At 44.5% G+C, this 21,454-nt stretch overlaps 1 protein-coding gene across 4 annotated transcripts in view; it reads left to right on the plus strand.

The window, feature by feature from the left end:
- Positions 1–1,764: 1,764 nt before the first annotated feature.
- DCAF1 (DDB1 and CUL4 associated factor 1) overlaps positions 1,765–21,454 on the plus strand; it is an 86,505-nt gene continuing 66,815 nt past the window's right edge. Inside the window, exons 1-5 of one of the 4 annotated variants that reach the window (XM_039477183.2) lie at positions 1,765–1,977; positions 6,725–6,771; positions 14,189–14,306; positions 16,112–16,188; positions 20,143–20,216. In XM_039477183.2, coding sequence (XP_039333117.1) covers positions 14,197–14,306; positions 16,112–16,188; positions 20,143–20,216 — 261 coding nt within the window. In that variant the 5' untranslated portion in view covers positions 1,765–1,977; positions 6,725–6,771; positions 14,189–14,196. Of the gene's footprint in view, positions 1,978–3,023; positions 6,772–14,188; positions 14,307–16,111; positions 16,189–20,142; positions 20,217–21,454 lie in introns of those variants that run through there. The other 3 variants (XM_010347090.3, XM_074403774.1, XM_074403775.1) reach the window with 3 other exon arrangements.

Below are 21,454 nucleotides of genomic sequence, written 5' to 3' on the forward strand. Positions count from 1 at the left end.
TGCTGGGCAAGTTGCTCACTCCCTCTGGGCCTCATTTTGCACCAACAACATGAAGAAATTGAATTAAGTAACCTGTGATGTTAGTCCTGCTTTAATCTATGAGTTTTGATTTTTCACTAATTTTTAATCTCCCCCCATGACCAAGTGTACACTTGAGAATTTTTTTTTTTTTTTTTTTTTTTTTGAGATGGAGTCTCACTGTTACCCAGGCTGGAGTGTAGTGGTTCAATCTCAATCTTGGCCCACTGCAACCTTCACCTCCTGGGTTCAAGTGATTCTTCTGCCTCAGCCTCCCAAGTAGCTGGGATTACAGGCCACCGTGCCCGGCCTGATTTTTCATTTTTCTGCCTCAGATATAATACCTGGCAATAATATCTATTGATTCATACAGGCTAGGTCTTAAACAAAAAAACAGAGGCTGTCGGATGTGGTGGCTCACCCCTGTAATCCCAGCACTTTGGGAGGCTGAGGTGAGCGGATCACCTGAGGTTGGGAGTTCAAGAGCCGCCTGGCCAATATCGCAAAACCCCATCTTTACTAAAAACACAAAATTAGCTGGGTGTGGTGGCACATGCCTGTAATCCCAACTACTTGGGAGGCTGAGGCAAGAGAATCACTTGAACCTGGGAGGCAGAGATTGTGATGAGCTGAGATTGCACTATTGCACTCCAGCCTGGGCAACAAGAGCAAAACTATGTCTCAAAAAACAGAACAACAAAACAGAGACTGGGTGCGGTGGCTGATGGCTGTAATTCCAACAGTTTTGGGTGGCCGAGGCAGGAGAATTGCTTGAGCCCAGGAGTTCAAAACTAATTTGGATAACACAGTGGGATCCCGTCTCTACAAAAAATTTTAAAAATTAGCTGGGTGTGGTGGTGCACACCTATAGTCCCACTTATTTGGGAGGCTGAGATGGGAAGATAGCTTAAGCGTAGGAGGCTGAGGCTTTAGTGAGCTGAGATGGAGCCAATGCACTCCAGCATAGGTGACAGAGTGAGGCTGCGTCTCAAAAATAAATAAATAAATAAATAAAAGAAAAGAAAAGAGAAAAAAAAAGAAGCTGGGTGTGGTGGCTCACACCTGTAATCCAAGCACTTTGGGAGGCCGAGGTGGGTGGACCGCTTTAGCCCAGGAGTTCGAGACCAGCCTGGCCAACATGGAGAAACCACATCTCTATCAAACACACAAAACAAAAACAAAAATTAGCTGGGTGTGGTGGCATGCACTCAGGTGGAGGCTGAGGTGGAAGGATTGTTTGATCCTGGGAGGCAGAGGTTGCAGTGAGCTGAGATCTTCACCGTACTCCAGCCTGGGCAACAGAGCGAGACCCTGTCACCAAAAACAAAAAACAAAGGAAAAACTAGTGAGTTCTGTTTAATGAGTCCTGTGTTATCTAAGTTTCTGAGAAATATTTTCTTAGATCACCGTATGTTCTAGGTAAGATGGGGCAAATGGCAGAATAAAACAGAGGCTCTTTGCGCACACAGATCAGAAAAAGATACTAAAAAAGCATCAGGCGATTATACCACTGTCTTGAAAGGACTGGCTCCTTCACTTTTCACTTCCGCCTTCCGAAGCAGCCAATGAGTACTCAGCAGTTCGCATCTATCCAAAAAACTACAAATCCCAGAAGTCAATGCGCGGGACAAAGGGCTCATGCATTAATTGGGACTGGTGGGCCCGCCCCTAGACGCGGAACTTCATTTCCCAGACGTCCCTGGGACTTTTCGATTTTTCTCCGATCGCGCGGTCATTCTCCTCCCGCCCCTTGCTCGCGGTCCTCGCGCCAAGTCGGCGCGCGCGCGCGCGCGGTGAACGTAGCGCGCGAGTGACGCATAATATGTGGGCCGCTGTGGAGCCGTGGTCGCGCTGTGTGTGTGTGTGAGTGGAGAGTGAGTGCGGGACCTGAGGCTGTGTGTGTGAACTGTGGCCGCTGGCGGGGTCAGGGGGTGGGCAGCGGCGGAGCCGCCTGGGAAGGTGAGTGGGAAATGGAGGGAGGCGGCTCTCCGGGAGGGGCGCGAGGAAGCGGGGCGCGCGGCCGGCTGGGCGGCAGAGTGGGCGCCGAGCTGGGGGAGGGGCGGCACCTGCCTGGGCCGCCGGCGAGGAGGGGGCGGGCCGGTCTGCCAGGAGGCTGGGCCCGGGGCCTGACAGGACTTTTCCTCCTCTTGATTCCTGTCCCGGGGGCGGGGCCTCCACGTTCTTCCTCCACTCCCCAAGAGAAGCTTCCCGAGAGTAACTCTTCCGCCCGGAGTGGGGGGGCGGGGTGTGTCCGCCCCTACCTGGAGGAGGGGCACTGTTTATTTCCCTTGTCATCTTTTTCCTTCCAATCCTCTTAGTCTCCGTACCGTACCGGCTGGTGGGGGCTCCATCTTCCGTACTATACGGCGGCCCCCTTCCCGACTGTGTCTCCGCCTCCTGCTCCAGCCACCTGGGCGGGCTCTCTCTTCTCTCGGCCTTGTACCACCTCTCCCTGCACCCGGCCGGCTCTTGGACCGTGCGACGGGGGCGGAGCTTTCCGGACACTCCTCCCATCCCGATAAAGGAGGGAAGCGTTGGAGAGAGAGGTGTGTGGGTCCCGTAGCCTGGAGCCAAACCTCAGAGTGCCCTCCAAGCTTCCCGGGAGTCTGTTTCCGGAGGTTATGGTGTTTTTCAACTGGGGTATCAGAAGCGTTTGCTTAACAACTTCTCTTCCTAGATGGTTTTTGTCTGGCTTCCTCTTACTGCAGTGGCAGCGCTCTGGCTTTCCATTTGTTGAGGAAATAGTTTTGGAGTGTTTGTATTAGTTATTTTTTGAGTCAAATGACTCGTCTTTGGCCATGTCATGTTGGTCTCGGTTTTTCCTTACCCTGTCTTTTCTTTTTTTTTTTTTTGAGACCGAGTTTCGCTCTTGTTACCCAGGCTGGAGTGCAATGGCACGATCTCGGCTCACCGCAACCTCCGCCTCCTGGGTTCAGGCAATTCTCCTGCCTCAGCCTCCTGAGTAGCTGGGATTACAGGCACGCACCACCATGCCCAGCTAATTTTTTGTATTTTTAGTAGAGACGGGGTTTCACCATGTTGACCAGGATGGTCTCGATCTCTTGACCTTATGATCCACCCGCCTCGGCCTCCCAAAGTGCTGGGATTACAGGCTTGAGCCACCGCGCCCGGCCTACCCTGTCTTTTCTATGAAGCCTTGTAATTAGTCTACAGGTTTTAATATTTTGTTAGCAGCATCTTGCTGTTTAAAATGCATTAACATACAAAATGAGAGATTAATTGGTAATGTCATCTTGCATTTTCTTTTTCTAGCTTACTGGAATTTACCTTTAGTGTTCATGCTAGTGTGAAGTCTGTTTAGACTTCAGGAATCAATTTAGTATTTTTCTTGATGATGTGAAGATTTAGATTTTTTATATAGCAGTTATTCATTACCCATTTTTGAGTGGGGATATATTTTTGGATGTTAAAGAGATAATAGAGAATTTGGGAAATGTAGGGAAATAATTTTGTGCTCAGTATTTCTTGGGGAGTTGCTGAGTACAGTATTTTACTATTCTGCCTATTATACAGTTTTAAAATTACTTTTATTCATTTTTTTTGTAGAGACAGTGGTCTCACTATATTGCCCAAGCTGGTCTTAAAACTCGAGGCATGAGACACTATACCTGGCCTAAAAGTTGTTTTAGATACAGGATCTTGCTCTGTACCTTAGGCTGGAGTGCAGTGGTATGATCATAATTCATTGCAGCCTCCAACTCCTAGACTCAAAGGATCCTGCCTCAGCCTCCTGGGTAACTAGGACCATAGGCGCAGGCTACCATGACTGGCTAATTTTAAAATTTTTGTGTAGACTATATCTCGAACTGTTGCCCAGCTGACCTCAAGCAATCCTCCTGACTTGGCCTCCCAAAGTGCTGGGATTACAGGCTTCAGCCACTGTGCCGGGCAAGTTTTTAAATTTAATAGACCAGGAATCTCATGGAATGAACCATGTATTAGTTTGAAGTGATTGGACTGGTTTATTACCAATTGTCTTTTTTTTGTTTGTTTTGAGACGGAGTCTTGCACTGTTGCCCAGGCTTGAGAGCAGTGGTGTGATCTCGGCTCACTACCACCTCCACCTCCTTGGTTAAAGTAATTCTCCTGCCTCAGCCTCCCAAGTAGCTGGGATTATAGGCGCACACCACCACGCATGGCTAATTTTTGTATTTTAGTGGAGATGGGGTTTCACCATGTTGGCCAGGCTGGTCTCAAACTCCTGACCTTGTGATCTGCCTGCCTTGGCCTCCCAAAGTTTTGAGATTACAGTCGTGAACCACTGCGCCCAGCCTCTTGTGTTGTTTTAGTTAAGAATGTGATCAAGGACAGTAATTGAAAGTTATTACAATTAGCCGGGAGTGGTGGTGGGTGCCTGTAATCCCAGCTACTTGGGAGGCTGAGGAAGTAGAATCACTTGAACTTGGGAGGCGGAGGTTGCAGTGAGCTGAAATTGCGCCATTGCACTCCAGCCTTGGTGACAGAGTGAGACTTTGTCTCAAAAAAAAAAAAAAAAAAGTTATGGCTGGGCATGGTGGCTCACGCCTGTAATCCAAGCACTTTGGAGGCCAAGGTGGGTGGATCACCTAAGGTTGGGAGTTCAAGACCAGCCTGACCAACATGGTGAAACCCCGTCTTTAATTTTTTTTAAATGTTTTTTTAATATTTAAAAAAGAAAAGAAGTTATTACAGTATACATGATCTCATGTCGTAGTACTTATTGAGCAAATTTTTACTTAAAGCTCTAACCTTGGGTTTAAAAAATTTTCTCTGGAAGGCTGGGCGCAGTGGCTCACGCCTGTAAACACTTTGGGAGGCTGAGGCGGGTGCATCATGAGGTCAGGAGTTCAATACCAGCCTGACCAACATGGTAAAACCCCGTCTCCACTAAGAATACAAAAATTAGCTGGGCGTGGTGGTGTACGCCTGTAATTCCAGTTACTCTGGTGGCAGAGATTGTAGTAAACTGAGATCACTCGACAGAGTGAGACTGTGTCTCAAAAACAAATTTTCTTTGATAAGAATACTTACAAATGTTTGCTTTAGAATTAAAACTATAAGCATCTTTTTTTTGGGGGGGACAGGTCTTGCTCTGTCACCAAGCTGGAGTGCAGTGGCACTATCTTGGCTCACTGCAACCTCCCCCATCTGGGTTCAAGCTATTCACCTGGCTCAGCCTCCTGAGTAGTTGGGACTACAGGCGCGTGCCACGATGCCCGGCTAATTTATTTTTCTTATTTTAGTGGAGACGGTGTTTCACCATATTGGCCAGGATGGTCTTGATCTCTGGACCTCGTGATCCGCCCACCTTGGCCTCCCAAAGTGCTGGGATTACAGGCACGAGCCTGGCCAGGATCTGGTTTTTTACATGGACTTTATTTTAGGTTTGGGATAATTCTGCTGAATAGGCCACTTAGTATTGTGTATTAAAAGAGGACGTATTTTATGACATTTAACAATTTCAGTAGATTACAAAATAGTGGGAAAATGGTAGACCCAGGGTAAAAAAGTGTAGTGAGAAATCTCTGTTCTACCTTTATCCTATAGTAAGCCAGTACTTGCTGTTTATAATAGATAATCTGTTTCCTGTGTATTCTTCCAGGGATATTTTATGCAAGAGGGATATCTATATCTATCTATCTATCTATCTATCTATCTATCTATCTATCTATATATTCTCACATCATCCTTTTTAATTCTATGCTAAGTTCTGCCCTTAGCTTTTCTCACTTGACAGTATATTTCAGAATTGGTCCAAATTAGGAAATGAAATGCTTCTCAATTTTTTCCAACTTTTTATTATGAAAACTTTCAAGCAAAAATTAAAAGAATAGTAAAATGAACACTTGTTTATTAAGATTCAGCAATTTTTTATTTATTTATTTTTTTTGAGAAGGAGTTTCTGTTGCCCAGGCTGGAGTGCAGTGGCACGATCTCAGCTTATTAGTTTCTACCTCTCAGGTTCAAGAAATTCTGCTGCCTCAGCCTCCTGAGTAGCTGGAATTATAGGCACCCACTACCACGCCCGGCTAAATTTTTGTGTTTTTAGTAGAGATGGGGTTTTACCCTGTTGGTCAGGATAGTCTTGAACTCATGACATTAAGTGATCTGCCTGCCTTGGCCTCCCAAAGTGTTGGGATTACAGGTGTGAGCCACTGAGCCTGGCTTTTTTTTTTTTTTTTTTTTTTGAGACAGTTCTTCCTGTGTCACCTAACCCGGAGTGCAGTAGTGTGATCTGCCCACTCAGGAGTGCAACCTCTGCCTCCTGAGTTCAAGCAATTCTCATACCTCAGCCTCTGTAGTAGCTAGGATTACAGGTTTGTGCCACCACGCCTGGCTAATTTTTGTATTTTTAGTAGAGATGGGGTTTTGCCATGTTGGCCAGGCTGGTCTCAAACTCCTGGCTTCAAGTGATCCACCTGCTTCAGTCTAACAAAGTGCTGGGATTACAGGCATGAGCCATTGTGCCTGGCCAACAGTTGTTAATATTATACCATATTTTCTCTATTTTTGTGTGTGCTATGTATGTGTTTAGTTTGTGGAATCATTGGAAAATAAGTTGCAGGCATGTTACTCCTAAATACTCTAGCAGACCCTTGTTAGGATAAGGACATTTTACATATGTATTTCTTGAGGCTTTATATTATTCCATCATGGGGACAATATTGTCATTTAACCCTGCAAAACAACTGTTTCCATCTTACAGAAAAGGAAATTGAGATTTGGAGAAGTTAAATAACCAAGACTTCACAGGTATGTCAGCAGAGTTGAGATTTGAATCCTTGAAACCCTTTTCTACCTAGTACTAACTGCTTGGTCTTGGGGACCTCTCTGAGCTTGTTTCCTCATGTGTAGAAAAGGGCAAGATAGGCTGGGCGCTGTAGCTTATGCCTGTAATCCCAGCACTTTGAGAGGCCGAGGCGGGCGGATCACAAGGTCAAGAGATCAAGACTATCCTGGCCGATATGGAGAAACCCTGTCTCTACTAAAAATGCAAAAAGGTGGACTTGGTGGCGTGTGCTTGTAGTATGTTCCAGCTGCTTGGGAGGCTGAGGCAGGAGAATTGCTTGAACCTCGGAGGCAGAGGGTGCAGTGAGCTGAGATCACACCACTGCACTCCAGCCTGGCAACAGAGCGAGATTCAATCTCAAAAAAAAAAAAAAAAAAAAAAAGGGGGCAGGTTGGCTGTGAAAATTCAGAATAATGTAAGTATAGTAAATTATTTAGCTCAATGTCTGTCGAATACTAGATATTCACTAATTGGTAACTATCATGTCATCATTGGACAAACCATCATTTCTTTATAGCACTTGAAGAACTCACTTAAGAACTTGAGTAATGCACCCTCACTGTCTTGGGCATAACAAGATAAAGATGATTTTTTTTTTTTTTTCCTTGTGACAGGATCTCACACTTTTGCTCAGGCTGGAGTACAGTGGTGCAATCATAGCCCATTCAGCCTCTGCCTTCTGGGCTCAAGCAGTTCTCTTGCTTCAGCCTCCCTCAGTAGCAATGGCGACATCTTGGCTCACCAGGTTCAAGCAATTCTCCTGCCTCAGCCTTTTGAGTAGCTGGGATTACAGGTGCCTGTTACCATGCCTGGCTAATTTTTTGTATTTTTAGTAGAGACGGGGTTTGACTATGTTGGCTACGCTGGTCTCAAACTCCTGAATTTGTGATCTGCCCACCTCAGTCTCCCAAAGTGCTGGGATTACAGGCCTGAGCCACTGTGCCCAGCCTATTCTTTTTTTTTTTTTTTTTTTTTTTGAGACAGAGTTTTGCTCTTGTCGCCCAGGCTAGAGTGTGAGTGGTGTGGTTTCAGCTCACTGCAACCTCTGCCTCCTGGGTTCAAGCAATTCTCCTGCCTTAGCCTCCTGAGTAGCTGGGACTACAGGTGTGCACCACCATGCCTGGCTAATTTTTGTATTTTTAGTAGAGACAGCGTTTCTCCATGTTGGCCAGGCTGGTCTCGAACTCCTGACCTCATAATCATGCTGCCTCAGCTTCCCAAAGTGGTGGGATAACAGGGTTAGCCACCGCACCCAACCCTCACTGTGGTTTTGATTTGCAGTTCCTTGGTGACTGATGTTGAGTATCATTCCTGTGTTTCTTGGCTTTCTTTTTTTTTTTGAGTTGTAGTCTCACTCTTGCCCAGGCTGGTGTGCAGTGGCATAATCTCTTCTCACTGCAACCTCTGCTCCCTCTGAGTAGCTGGGATTACAGGTGCCCACCACCATGCCCTGCTATTTTTTGTATTTTTAGTAGAGATGGTGTTTTGCCTTGTTGGCCAGGCTTGTCTTGAACTCCTGACCTCAGCTCATCTGCCTTAAGTGTTGGGATTATAGGCCTGAGCCGCGGTACTCTGCCAAATTTTTGCATATACTGTGAGGCAAGGTTCCAACTTCATTCTTTTGCATGATAATATCCAGTTTTCTCAGCACTACTGTTTTTGCTTTTTTTTTTTTTTTTTTTTTTTTGAGATGTTGAGATGGAGTCTTGCTCTGTTGCCAGACTGGAGTGCAGTGGCGTGATCTTGGCTCACTGCACCCTCTAGGGCCTCCCAGGTTTAAACGATTCCCCTGCCTCAGCCTCCTGAGTAGATGGGACTGCAGGCGTGCACCACCACACCCACCTAAGTTTTTATATTTTAGTAGAGATGGGATTTCACCATGTTGGCCAGGATGGTCTTGATCTCCTGACCTTGTGATCTGCCTGCCTCGGCCTCCCAAAGTGCTGGGATTACAGGTGGGAGCCACTGAGTCTGGCCTCAGCACTACTTTTTTTGTTTCATTTTATTTTGTTTTTTTGAGACAGAGTCTTGCTCTGTTGATCAGGCTGGAGGACAGTAGCGCTGTCTCAGCTCACTGTAACCTCTGCCTCTTGGATTCAAGCAGTTCTCCTGCCTCAGCCTCCCAAGTAGCTGGGATTATAGGCGCACACCACCATGCACGGCTTATTTTTGTATTTTAGTAGAGATAGGGTTTCACCACGTTGGCCAGTCTGGTCTCGAACTCCTCACCTCAAGCGATCTGTCTGTCTTGGCCTCCTAAAGTGCTGGGATTACAGGTGTGAGCCACTGAGCCTGGGCAGCACTACTTATTGAGAATACTTTTTTCCTTTTGAATGGTCTTGATATCATTCTGGTCTTGTTCATGGCTAGTGTATATGTTTGTTGAAAATTGATCATAAATGTGAGTGCTGATTGCTGGATTATCAGTTCTATTGTATTTGTCTATATGTTGAGCCTTATGTCAGTTTCACGCTGTTCCAATTACTGTAGCTTTATAGCAGGTTTTGAAATCACAAGTGTGATTTTTTTTCAACTTTGTTTTTATTTCCCTCAGTATTGTTGTGGCTATTCAAGGTCCCTTGCAATTACATACAAATTTTAGAATTAACATGTCTCCTTCTGCAAAAGACGTCATTGAGACTTTTTTTTTTTTTTTTTTGGGACACAGAGTCTCGCTCTGTCACCCAGGCTGGAGTGCAAGTAGAATGATCTTGGCCCACTGCAACTCCATTTCCTGGGTTCAGGCGATTCTTCTGCCTCAGTCTCCCAATTAGCTGGGACTACAGGTGCTCACCACCACTCCCAGCTAACTTTTTTGTATTTTCTTTTATTTTTAATTTAATTTAATTTTTTAAATTGCATTTTAGGTTTTGGGGTACATGTGAAGAACATGCAAGATTGTTGCATAGGTACACACATGGCAGTGTGATTTGCTGCCTTCCTCCCCATCACCTATATCTGGCATTGTATTTTCAATTGCTATGGGGTTTCACCATGTTGGCCAGGCTGATCTCCAACTCTTGACCTCAGGTGATCGACCTGCCTTGGCCTCCCAAAGTTTTGGTATTACAGGTGTGAGCTACCTCACCCAGCCTTTTTTTTTTTTTTTTTTTTTTGAGACAGAGTCTCTCTGTCGCTCCCAGGCTGTAGTGCAGGAGCATGATCTCTGCTTACTGCAACCTCCACCTCTTGGGTTCAGGCTCTTCGCCCTCCTCAGTCTCCCAGGTAGCTGGGATTACAGGCGTCCGCCATCATGGTTAGCTAATGTTTCATACTTTTAGTAGAGACGGGGTTTCACCGTATTGGCCAGGCTGGTCTTGAACTCCGAAACTCAGGTGATCTGCCCACCTCAGCCTCCCAAAGTGCTGGGATTACAGGGTGAGGCACCGAGCCCAGTCAGTCATTGGGATATTTATTTTTATTTTTTATTTTTTTCCTTTTTTAAAAAATTTATTTTCAGGCCGGGTGCGGTGGCTCAAGCCTGTAATCCCAGCACTTTGGGAGGCCGAGGCGGGTGGATCACGAGGTCAAGAGATCGAGACCATCCTGGTCAACATGGTGAAACCCCATCTCTACTAAAAATACAAAAAATCAGCTGGGCATGTTGGCACGTGCTGGTAGTCCCAGCTACTCAGGAGGCTGAGGCAGGAGAATTGCCTGAACCCAGGAGGCGGAGGTTGCGGTGAGCTGAGATCGCGCCATTGCACTCCAGCCTGGGTAACAAGAGCAAAACTCCGTCTCAAAAAAAAAAAAAAAAAAAAAAAAATTGTTTACCCTTGGTCCTAAACCAATCATTGGGATTTTTATAGCGATTGTATTGAATTTGTAGACCACGTTGGAGAGTATTACCTATTAACATCTTGATACTAAGCCTTGTAATCCTTGAACACAGCATATCTTTTTGTTTACTTAGGTTATTTAAAATTTAGGTCATCTTTAATTGACTCCAGCAATGTTTTGTAGTTTTCAGTGTATAAGTCTTGTATTTGTGCCTTTTTTGTTGTTGAGACAGGGTCCCACTAAATCTTCCAGGCTAGAGTGCAGTGGTGTGATCTCGGCTCACTGCAGCCTCAGCTTTCTGGGTCAGGTAATTCTCCCACCTCAGCCTCCTGAGTAGCTGGGAGTACAGGTGCACACCACCACGCCTGGCTAATTTTTTGCATTTTTTTTTTGAGACGGAGTTTCACTCTTGTTACCCAGGCTGGAGTGCAATGGCGTGATCTTGGCTCACCGCAACCTCCGCCTCCTGGGTTCAGGCAATTCTCCTGCCTCAGCCTCCTGAGTAGCTGGGATTACAGGCATGTGCCACCATGCCCAGCTAATGTTTTGTATTTTTAGTAGAGATGGGGTTTCATCATGTTGACCAGGATCGTCTCGATCTCTTGACCTTGTGATTCACCCACCTCGGCCTCCCAAAGTGATGGGATTACAGGCTTGAGCCACTGCGCCTGGCCCATTTTTGCATTTTTTTAAAGACTAGATTTTGTCATGTTGCCCCAGCTGAACTTGAATTCCTGAGCCAAAGCAATCTACCCACCTTGGCTTTCCAAAGTTCTGGGATTACAAGTGTGAGCCACCCTTCCTGGCCTTGTGCCTTTTAAGTTAAATTTGTTTCTAATTATTATTTTTGGTGCTATTGTAAATTGTTCTCTTCATTTACTTTTATACTGTTTATTGCTAGTATATAGCAGTACAACTGATTTTTGTGTGTTGCTCTTCTACCCTGCAACTTTGCTGAATTCATTTATTCTAATAATTTTTATGTGGATTATTTAGGCTTTTCTGTATATAGGATTATGTCATCTGGGAGTAAAGATAATTTTACTTCTTCCTTTTCAACTTGGATACTTTATATTTCTTTTTCTTGTCTACTTACTCTGGCTAGGACTCCAGTACAGTGTGGTTTTTTTTGTTTTGTTTTTTGAGACAGTCTCACTCTGTTGCCCAGGCTGGACTGCAGTGGCGCAATCTTGGCTTATTGCAACCTATGCCTCTTCAGTTCAAGCAATTCTCATGCCTCAGCCTCCTGAGTAGCTGGGATTACAGGCACGTGCCACCACACCCAGTGATTTTTTTTTTTTTGAGACGCAGTTTTGCTCTTGTTACCCAGGCTGGAGTGCAATGGCGTGATCTTGGCTCACCGCAACCTCCGCCTCCTGGGTTCAGGCAATTCTCCTGCTTCAGCCTCCTGAGTAGCTGGGACTACAGGCACGTGCCACCATGCCCAGCTGATTTTTTTGTATTTTTAGTAGAGACGGGGTTTCACCATGTTGACCAGGATGGTCTCAATCTCTTGACCTCGTGATCCACCCGCCTCGGCCTCCCAAAGTGCTGGGATTACAGGCTTGAGCCACCGTGCCCGGCCGATTTTTATATTTTTAGTAGAGGCGGAATTTCACCATGTTGACCAGGCTGATCTCTAACTCCTGACCTTGTGATCCATCCCACTTGGCCTCCCAAAGTGGTGGGATTACAGGCGTGAGCCACCATGCCCAGCCGGTTTTATGGTAGATATCTTTAGAAGAGTTTTAGATCAGCTAGTAGTTCGTTTATGGTGTGGAACTCTTTTTATGGAATGGTTGCTATTTCTGAGAAGATACACATTTTGCGTGGCAGAATATGACATTTTGATTTTAAAGCTACTTTTATAAGGAAGTTGATGCTATAAACTGTCAAAAACATTTGCATCTCATTTATATCTTTGGATCTCCTTATAAGCCTCTCTTATGTGGGTATCTTACGTGGTCTTCCAAAGCTCACCTCAGCTCCCTGCCCTTCTGCATCCCTGGTTTGACCTCTCAACCCAGCCAACCTTCTCTGCCTCTCTTCTGGCCTCTTCCTGTCGGGAAAGCTGTGAGAGAGGTTAGGAAACTTGAAGGATAGATGAGTAATGTTTCTTCTCAACTTTCATGCTGGCAATAGTGTCCATTTTATTTCTTGGCCTTCTCTTAAGAATTAACAGGGCTGGGCACTGTGGCTCATGCCTTTAATCCCAGCACTTTGGGAGACCAAAGTGGGCGGATCACCTGAGGTCATGCGTTGGAGACCAGCCTTACCAACATGGAGAAGCCCCATCTCTACTAAAAATACAAAAATTAGCTGGGCATGGTGGTGCATGCCTGTAATCCCAGTTACTTGGGAGGCTGAGGCAGGAGAATTGCTTGAACATGGGAGGTGGAGATTGCAGTGAGCTGAGACCTGGCCATTGCACTCCAGCCTGGGCAACAACAGTGAAACTCCGAGTCAAAAAAAAAATGAAATTTGAGACCAGCCTGGCCAACATGGTGAAACCTCGTCTGTACTAAAAATACAAAAATTAGCCAGGTGTGGTGGTGGGCGCCTATAATCCCTACTTGGGAGGCTGAGGCAGTAGAATTGCTTGAACCTGGGAGGCAGAGGTTTCCGTGAGCTGAGATCGTGCCACTGTACTCCGCCTGGGCAACAGAGTAACATTCTGTCTCAAAAAAAAAAAAAAAAAAAGGAATTAACAGGAGTGTGCCATTTCTTTTTCATAGAACTTACTTCAAATGAAAGTTCTAAGGAGCAAAGTATTTTTGGGAGTAGTTTTGGCCACATTTTGCATTAAAAAAAGTAAGCATTTTCTGGTGGTCCTGGTCTAGGAAAAAAAAAACAAAAGAAAAAAGTAAGCACAAAGTTTTAGACCTCAGAGATCTAGGCCTGGGATTACTGTATGTATTACAGGTAGGCATTAGGTAAATCTATTTTTTTTTTCTTTTTTTGAGACAGAGTATCGCTCTATCACCCAGGCTGGAATGCAATGGTGAGATCTCAGCTCAAGGCAGTCTCTGCCTCCCAGGTTCAAGCAATTCTCCTGCCTCAGCCTCCCAAGTAGCTGGGATTACAGGCACCTGTCACCACGCCCAGCTAATTTTTGTATTTTTAGTAGAGACAGGGTTTCACCAGGTTGGCCAGGCTGATCTCAAACTCCTGACCTTAAGTGATCAGTCTGCCCCAGCCTCCCAAAGTGCTGGGATTATAGGCATGAGCCCACCATGCCTGGCGGTAAATTCATTTTGATGAGTGAAAGATACTATAACTTTTGTCTGATTTTCAAAGGGGCTCCTAGATAGCTTAAGAATTACCATTTTGATCCAGATTCTTGCCTCATTTGACAGTTGAAGCTGAGGCAGAGAAAGGTGAAAGTACTTGTTCATCATGACTGGATGGCTGTCTAGGCTTGATGAGTATCCCAGGTTTTCCACTGCACCACAAATAATTCTGAAGGGTCCAAGGTGTTAAATTTCCCTTTTTAATTCTTCTTCTTGCTTTCTTATCCCTTTTCTACCCCTTCTTCACTTTTATTTGCTTTTCATTCATTGTTTTTCTTTTTTTCTTTTTTCTTTTTTTTTGCTTCTTTAGGCAAAGCCATGACTACAGTAGTGGTACATGTGGACTCCAAAGCTGAGCTCACTACCCTGCTGGAGCAGTGGGAAAAGGAACATGGCAGTGGGCAGGACATGGTACCTATCCTTACCAGGTATGAATAATTTCTTTAAAACCTAGTTTAATAAAAAAACCTCAGGCACAACTCATACACTAAATTTCTTCATAAACACACAAACACAAACTAGTTTAAAAACAAGCAAAACTTGGTGTGGAGAATAGCATAGGAACATTTTACCTTGACTGTAAATTCTAAATAAGTCTTTTTCTTTCCTCAGATTTAGTGTTTGTCTCCCTACTTCCTAAAGCTCTTTAATTTTCTTATTAAAAAAAAAATTTTTTTTTTTTGAGATGGAGTTTCACTCTTGTTGCCTAGGCTGACATGCAATGGCGTGATCTCTGCTCACTGCAACCTCTCTCTCCTGGGTTAAAGTGATTCTCCTGCCTCAGCCTCCTGAGTAGCTGGGATTACAGGTACCCGCCACCACGCCCAGCTAATTTTTGTATTTTTTTTTTTTATAGAGACAGGGTTTCACCATGTTGGCCAGACTGGTCTTGAACTCCTAAGCTCAGATGATCTACTTGCCTCAGGCCCCCAAAGTGCTGGGGTTACAGGTCTGAGCTACCATGCCTGACCTATTTAAAGTAAATAAATAAATAAAAATTTAACTCATTTCTCAACTGCTTGGTGAATATATCTTTTCCTGGCTCTTCTGGCTTTTTTTTTTTTTGGAAACAGGGTCTCACACTGTCACCAGGCTGTAGTGGTGTGATCTCAGCTCACTGCAGCCTGGATCTCCTGGGCTCAAGCCATCTTCCTACCTCAGCCTCTCTACTAGTTGAGACCACAGGTGTGCACCACCACACCTGGTTTTTAAATTGTAGAGGAAGAGTCTCCCTGCGTTACCCAGGCTGGTCTTGAACATCTGGGCTCAAGCAGTCCTCCTGCTTCAGCCTCCCAAAGTGCTGGGATTACAGGTGAAACCACTGTGCCAGCCTACTTGGCCCTTCCACAGACACCTGAAACAGACCATGTCCAAAATAGAGCTTATCCTCATTTCTGTGTCTCTCCTCATTTATTCATAACTTGACACTTTTTCATTCCCTACCTTGGTTTTAAACTAAATGGTTTTAAACTGAAAAGCTTTTGAAATTTTTTTGGGGGGAATGGAGTCTCGCTCTGTTGTCCAGGCTGGAGTGTAGTGGCACAATCTTGGTTCACCACAACCTCTACCTCCCAGTTTCAAGCAGTTCTCCCTGCCTCAGCCTCCCGAGTAGCTGGGATTATAGGTGCCTGCCACCACGCCTGGCTAATTTTTGTATTTTTAGTAAAGATAGGGTTTTGCCATTTTGGCCAGGCTAGTCTTGAACTCCTGATTTCAAGTGATACACCTGCTTGGGCCTCTCAAAGTGCTGGGATTACAGGCATGAGCCACTGCACCTGGCTTCTTATTACATTTTTTTTTTTTTTTTTTGAGATGGAGTCTTGCTTCCTCTCTCAGGCTGGAGTGCAGTGGTGTGATCTCGGTTCACTGCAACTCTCACCTCCCAGGTTCAAGCAGTTCTCCTGCCTCAGCCTCCTGAGTAGTTGGGACTACAGGCACATGCCACCATGCCCAGCTAATTTTTGTATTTTTAGTAGGGACGGGGTTTTACCATGTTGACCAGGATCCATCTTGACCTCATGATCCACCCGCCTCGGCCTCCCAAAGTGCCGGGATTATAGGCGTGAGCCATTGCGCCTGGCCAATTGTTTAGATTTCTATGTTCACCAAAAGAAGTAGCCTTTTCCTAATTTTGTTTTTATTTTGTACCTTGACTGTTGAGTTGACTGTTACAGGTGATGTTGCATTTTTTGTATGCTTGTCCAGAGTTGACTCCTTGTCCCCTTTGTGCTAGGATGTCTGAATTGATTGAAAAAGAAACTGAAGAATATCGTAAAGGGGATCCAGACCCATTTGATGATCGACATCCTGGTAAGGCTTGTGCTCTTAAGCGTGGATCTTTTTTTTTTTAAAGACACTTCTAATAAGTGGTCTTTTTTTTTTTTTTTAAAAGAAAAATTGCTTATGGGAATATTTTTGAATTGAAATAGCATCTTCTGTGGTAAGTTTTAAGACCTTTTATTTGCTAAAATGCTGCTCAAGGTGGAGGCAGTGAGAAAAAAAATATCTGGGAAAAAAATGGAAATATTTCTGATATTTACTGATGCAAATATCACATATTCTAAAGGAACAAAAGTAGGTGTATTTTAGTTAATTCAGTTGGTGTGATGACAAAGAATTAAAAAGAAAAATGGTCTTCATTTCCGACTTTTTCTTTTTTGGAGACAGGTACTCTGTTGCTCAGATTGCAGTGCAGTGTCATGATCATAGCTCACTGCAGCCTTAATAGCCTGGCTTAAGCGATCCTACCATCACAGCTTCCTGACTAGCTGGGACTACAGACATGTGCCATCATGCCCGGCTAATTTTTTAATTTTTTTGTAGAGATTGGGTCTTACTTTGCTGCCTAGGTTGGTCTGGAACTCCTGGACACAAGCTGTCCTCCCTGGGCCTCCTGGAAGTGCTGGGATTGTAGGCATGAGCCACTGTGCCCAGCCAAATCTTTTTTTTTTTTTTTTGAGACAGAGTCTTGGTCTCTTGCCAGGCTGGAGTGTAGTGGCACAATCTTGGCTCTCTGCAACCTTCTCCTCCCAGGTTCAAGTGATTCTCCTGCCTCAGCCTTCCAAGTAGCTGGGACTACAGGAGTGTGCCACGACACACAGCTAATTTTTGTATTTTTAGTAGAGATGGGGTTTCACCATATTGGCCAGGATGGTCTTGATCTCCTGACCTTGTTATCTACCCACCTCGGCCTCCCAAAGTGCTGGGATTACAGGCATGAGCCACTGTGCCCGTCTGCCCAAACAACTTTTTTAAACCATAAAAGCAAAAGGTGTTCTTTGCTGTGCCTTCATTGTTCTAATAATAATTAGCCTTTTACTGTTGGGGAAATATAGTTGAGAAAACATTCAGTGTCTTGCTTTTAGTTAGGAAGTTGATACTTGGAACCTTGACCTTGATGTCTGCTTTGGTGTCCTGAGAGCTAACATATGCCTTCTCCTGTTAATATGGTTTTATTTTGGGCTTGCTTGCTTTTTTATGTATATATTGAGATGGAGTCTTGCTCTGTCACCCAGCCCGGAATGCAGTAGCACAATCTTGGCTCACTGCAACCACCGCTTCTTGGGTTCAATTGATTCTTGTGCCTTAGTGTCGTGAGTAGCTGGGATTACAAGCATGCACCACCATGCTCGACTGAGTTTTATGTTTTTAGTAGAGATGTGTTTTCACCATGTTGACCAAGCTGGTCTCAAACTCCCGACCTGAAGTGATCCACCCGCCTCCGCCACCCAAAGTGCTGGGATTACAGGCATGAGCCACTGTGCCTGGCCAATTTTGGGCTAATTTAAATAAAGCCATGCCAGCACCTGCTTTGGCATGAAATTTGCTACAGTGATACACAATTATGAGGGACTTGAGGCTGCCATTTTATGTTTTCTGTAAGGTAAATCACAAAACTTAAGTCATACATGGGCCCACAGTGCATATAAGCTCTATAGCCAGAAGCAATCTTTTGTGGAGAGGATTCTGAAATTTTGGCCGGGCACAGTGGCTCACACCTGTAATCCTAGCACTTTGGGAGGCTGAAGCAGGTGGATCACCTGAGGTTGGGAGTTTGAGACCAGCTTGGCCGACATAGAAAAACCCTGTCTCTACTAAAAATACAAAATTAGTTGGGTGTTGTGGTGCATGCCTGTAATCCCAGCTACTCAGGAGGCTGAGGCAGGAGAATCGCTTGAACCCAGGAGGCAGAGGTTGCGGTGAGCTGAGATTGTGCAATTGCACTCCAGCCTGGGCAATAAGAACGAAACTCAAAAGAAAGAAATTGTGTGTGTGGAAAGAGAGTGTGAATGAATGGGAGTTATAAAAATAAGGACATTGTATATTCACCTGAATGTTCCAGAGTTTATTGCTGTTTCTTGTACTTTTGTTCTCACATGTTAGTAAGCAAGGCATTTCAAATTGAGAGTCTAGTTGCTTATGTGATGTTACCTGCTGCTCTTGTCCTAGACATTCCTACTTGTGACTGCAGAGCAATATTAATCATTTAACCTGCATCTTTAGTAAAGCAGTCAGAGCATGAAGAAGTATGAAAGTGAATGTGAAATTAGAAATTAAATTAATGCATAGGATTATGAAAAGCATTGAAAGATAGATGATCATGCTCAGTGTCATTGCCTGGAGAAGAATTAAATGGTAATGAGGAAGAAGGGTGAGATACAGAAAGATAAGCCATTTTTCAGTAGAGCTTAAAAAGCAGTTTTTTCCTAACTCTTAATGTTAAGCAGTATTTATCAGTGGCATTATTTTTTATTAAAAATGAGGATTTCAGTTTCATGATTTATAAACAGCTAACATTAGGTAATCTGAGATCTTTTTGTTTTTATGATACTTTTCTCTAATATTTCTTTTTGTGAATTACCTTGAGATCTAATTAACAGCTGGGTAAAAACATATCAGCACCTCACATCTTGTCTTCATCCTCTATGCTTTCACTAAATTTGCCTCTCTAAATGCTCAGAAAGGAAGTGAAATAAAATAGAGGTTTCTGTTTTAAAAACAAACCAGGCCCGGCATGGTGGCTTACACTTGTAATCTCAGCACTGTGGGGGGCCGAGTTGGGCAGATCACTTAAGATCAGGAGTTCGAGACCAGCCTGGCCAAGATGGTGAAACCCTGTCTCTACTAAAAATACAAAAATTAGCTGGAGGTGGTGGCAGGCACCTGTAATCCTAGCTACTTGGGAGGCTGAGGCAGGAGAATTGCTTGAATCCAGGAGGTGGAGGATACAGTAAGCTGAGATTGAGCCACTGTACTCCAGCCTGGGTGATAGAGCAAGACTCCGTCTCAAAAAACAGCAACAATAACAACAAACCAATAATTCTTCCTTTCATTAACTAATTCTTTTATCATTAGGCTGTGCATTGAGTCGATTCCAGGCCCCTGGTCTCCTTTCTTTCCACAAGAGCTAGGAAGTTAAGATGGCCAAGGTTACTGTATCTTTAGGATTGGTGATTGCTTGGTGGAATTAACCCTGTTCACCCTGACTCAGGGTATCCTTACATGTTTGAGGATGCATCTCTGCTGCTGTTGTCATTGTAGTAGAAGGAGAGGTTGGACTTGGAACCTGTCTTCTCCAGGCCACCCATCAATAGAAGCATGCTTCCTACCTTTTTATGGATAGGAAGTCAGAAGTTTCTTTCTCTTAGGTTCCTTTATGATTCTTTTGTAGACCTTGTATACTCTTGGTGATGCTGGTCTGGATCTAGTGCTCATTTGTTTAATTCAGCAGTGCTGAATAGGTAGTATGCTAGGAGATGGGAGGGCTAGAGAGCAGTGTCTCAAGTTTTTACATTGGGATCTTCAAAGCATGTTTCTTTTTAAATTTTTATTATTTTTCAACACAGAGTCTTGCTCTGTCACCCAGGCTGGAGTGCAGTGGCGCAGTCTCTGCTTGTTATAGCCTCTGCCTCCTGAGTTCAAGCAATTCTCCTGCCTCAGCCTTGTGAGTAGCTGGGCTAATTTTTGTGTTTTTAGTAGAGATGGGGTTTCACCATGTTGGCCAGGCTGGTCTCAAACTCCTGACCTGGTGATCTGCCTGCCTTGGCTTCCCAAAGTGCTGGGATTACAGGTGTGAGCCACTGTACCCGGTCTAAAGCAAGTTCTTATGAACTCTAATTTAACAATAATCTTTTGTTTCTGTTTATTTTTGCTGGCATTTTATTAGTACTTATAACAACCCAGGTGCCTTTCCAGAGGTGTCAGTTGCTTGACTGGGATGACTTACTCATTCCTTTGTTTGTTCCTCCCCTCTTCTCTTGGTAGGTCGAGCTGATCCAGAGTGTATGCTGGGCCACTTGCTGAGAATACTCTTCAAGAATGATGATTTCATGAATGCAGTAGGTTTGCTTTTTACTTTCCTCCAGCGATTTTCACCTGTAGATGGCGGCTTTCTTCTAAGACCTTGACAATGTTGGGAGTAGTGTTTTTTGCCAAAGTCCTGGTTGTGGCCATAATGCTTTCTCTTTGGTGTGTACTTTGATATTGGTGAGGCCTCCCAAGGTGTGTGTGCTCATTCTTGGGCAAGGTGATTTTGAATTTGAGAATATAGGGGTCCTCTTGAGTTTTTCAATGGAAAACTAAGAGTGATGCATAGAGCATGATTCTGCACTGACACTGTGGTGTATGCATTGGGCATGTAGAGGGATAGAAGGGTGCTTTGCTATATCTCGAAGATGTTGTGAAGAGTAAATGAGAATATGGGTACATATTTTACTCAGCTCCTGAACATAGTAATTGCTCAACAAATTGTGGCTGTTTTGTTTTTGGAGGTGGGATGGCATGATGCTTGAGAACATGGGCTTTGAGGGTACCTGTTTTGGATTTAAATCCAACTTTATCATTAATTGACAGACTTCAGACTTAAGCCCATTCAAGCTTTATTTTCTCCCAGCCTTCTTTTCCTTTTCTTTTTTATTTGAGATGGCCTCTGGCCCTGTCACTCAGGCCGGAATGCAGTGGCACAATCTTGGCTCACTGCAACCTCTGCCTCCCAGGCTCAAGCGATTTTCCTGCCTCAGTCTTCTGAGTAGCCAGGACCACAGGTGCCTGCCACCACACCTGGCTTTTTTTTTTTTTGTATGTTTAGTAGAGATGGGCTTTCACCATATTGGCTGGGCTGGTCTCGAACTCCTGACCTCAAGTGATCCACCCGCCTTGCCCTCCAAAATTGCTGGGATTACAGATGTGAACCACGGTGCCCGGCTTCAGCGTTATTTTTTAAGTCTATATAATGGAGATAATAGTATTTAAAACCTTCTTGCAATCCTTGAATGAAATTAAGCATGTAGGTGCTTGGCAGAGAGCCTGGCACACAATAAAGGCCCAGTAGGTATTAGCTTTTATTTATTTATTTTGAGACAGAGTTTTGCTCTTGTTGCCCAGGCTGGAGTGCAATGGCAGGATCTTGGTTCACCACAACGTCTGCCTCCTGGGTTCAAGTGATTCTCCTGATTCAGCCTCTTGAGTGGCTCAGACTAAAGGGATGGACCACTATGCCCAGCTAATTTTTTTTATTTTTAGTAGAGACAGGGTTTCTCCATGTTGGCCAGGCTGGTCTTAAACTCCTGACCTCAGT

The sequence above is a fragment of the Saimiri boliviensis genome, chromosome 8, assembly GCF_048565385.1.
Source record: "Saimiri boliviensis isolate mSaiBol1 chromosome 8, mSaiBol1.pri, whole genome shotgun sequence".
Classification (NCBI taxonomy): domain Eukaryota; kingdom Metazoa; phylum Chordata; class Mammalia; order Primates; family Cebidae; genus Saimiri; species Saimiri boliviensis.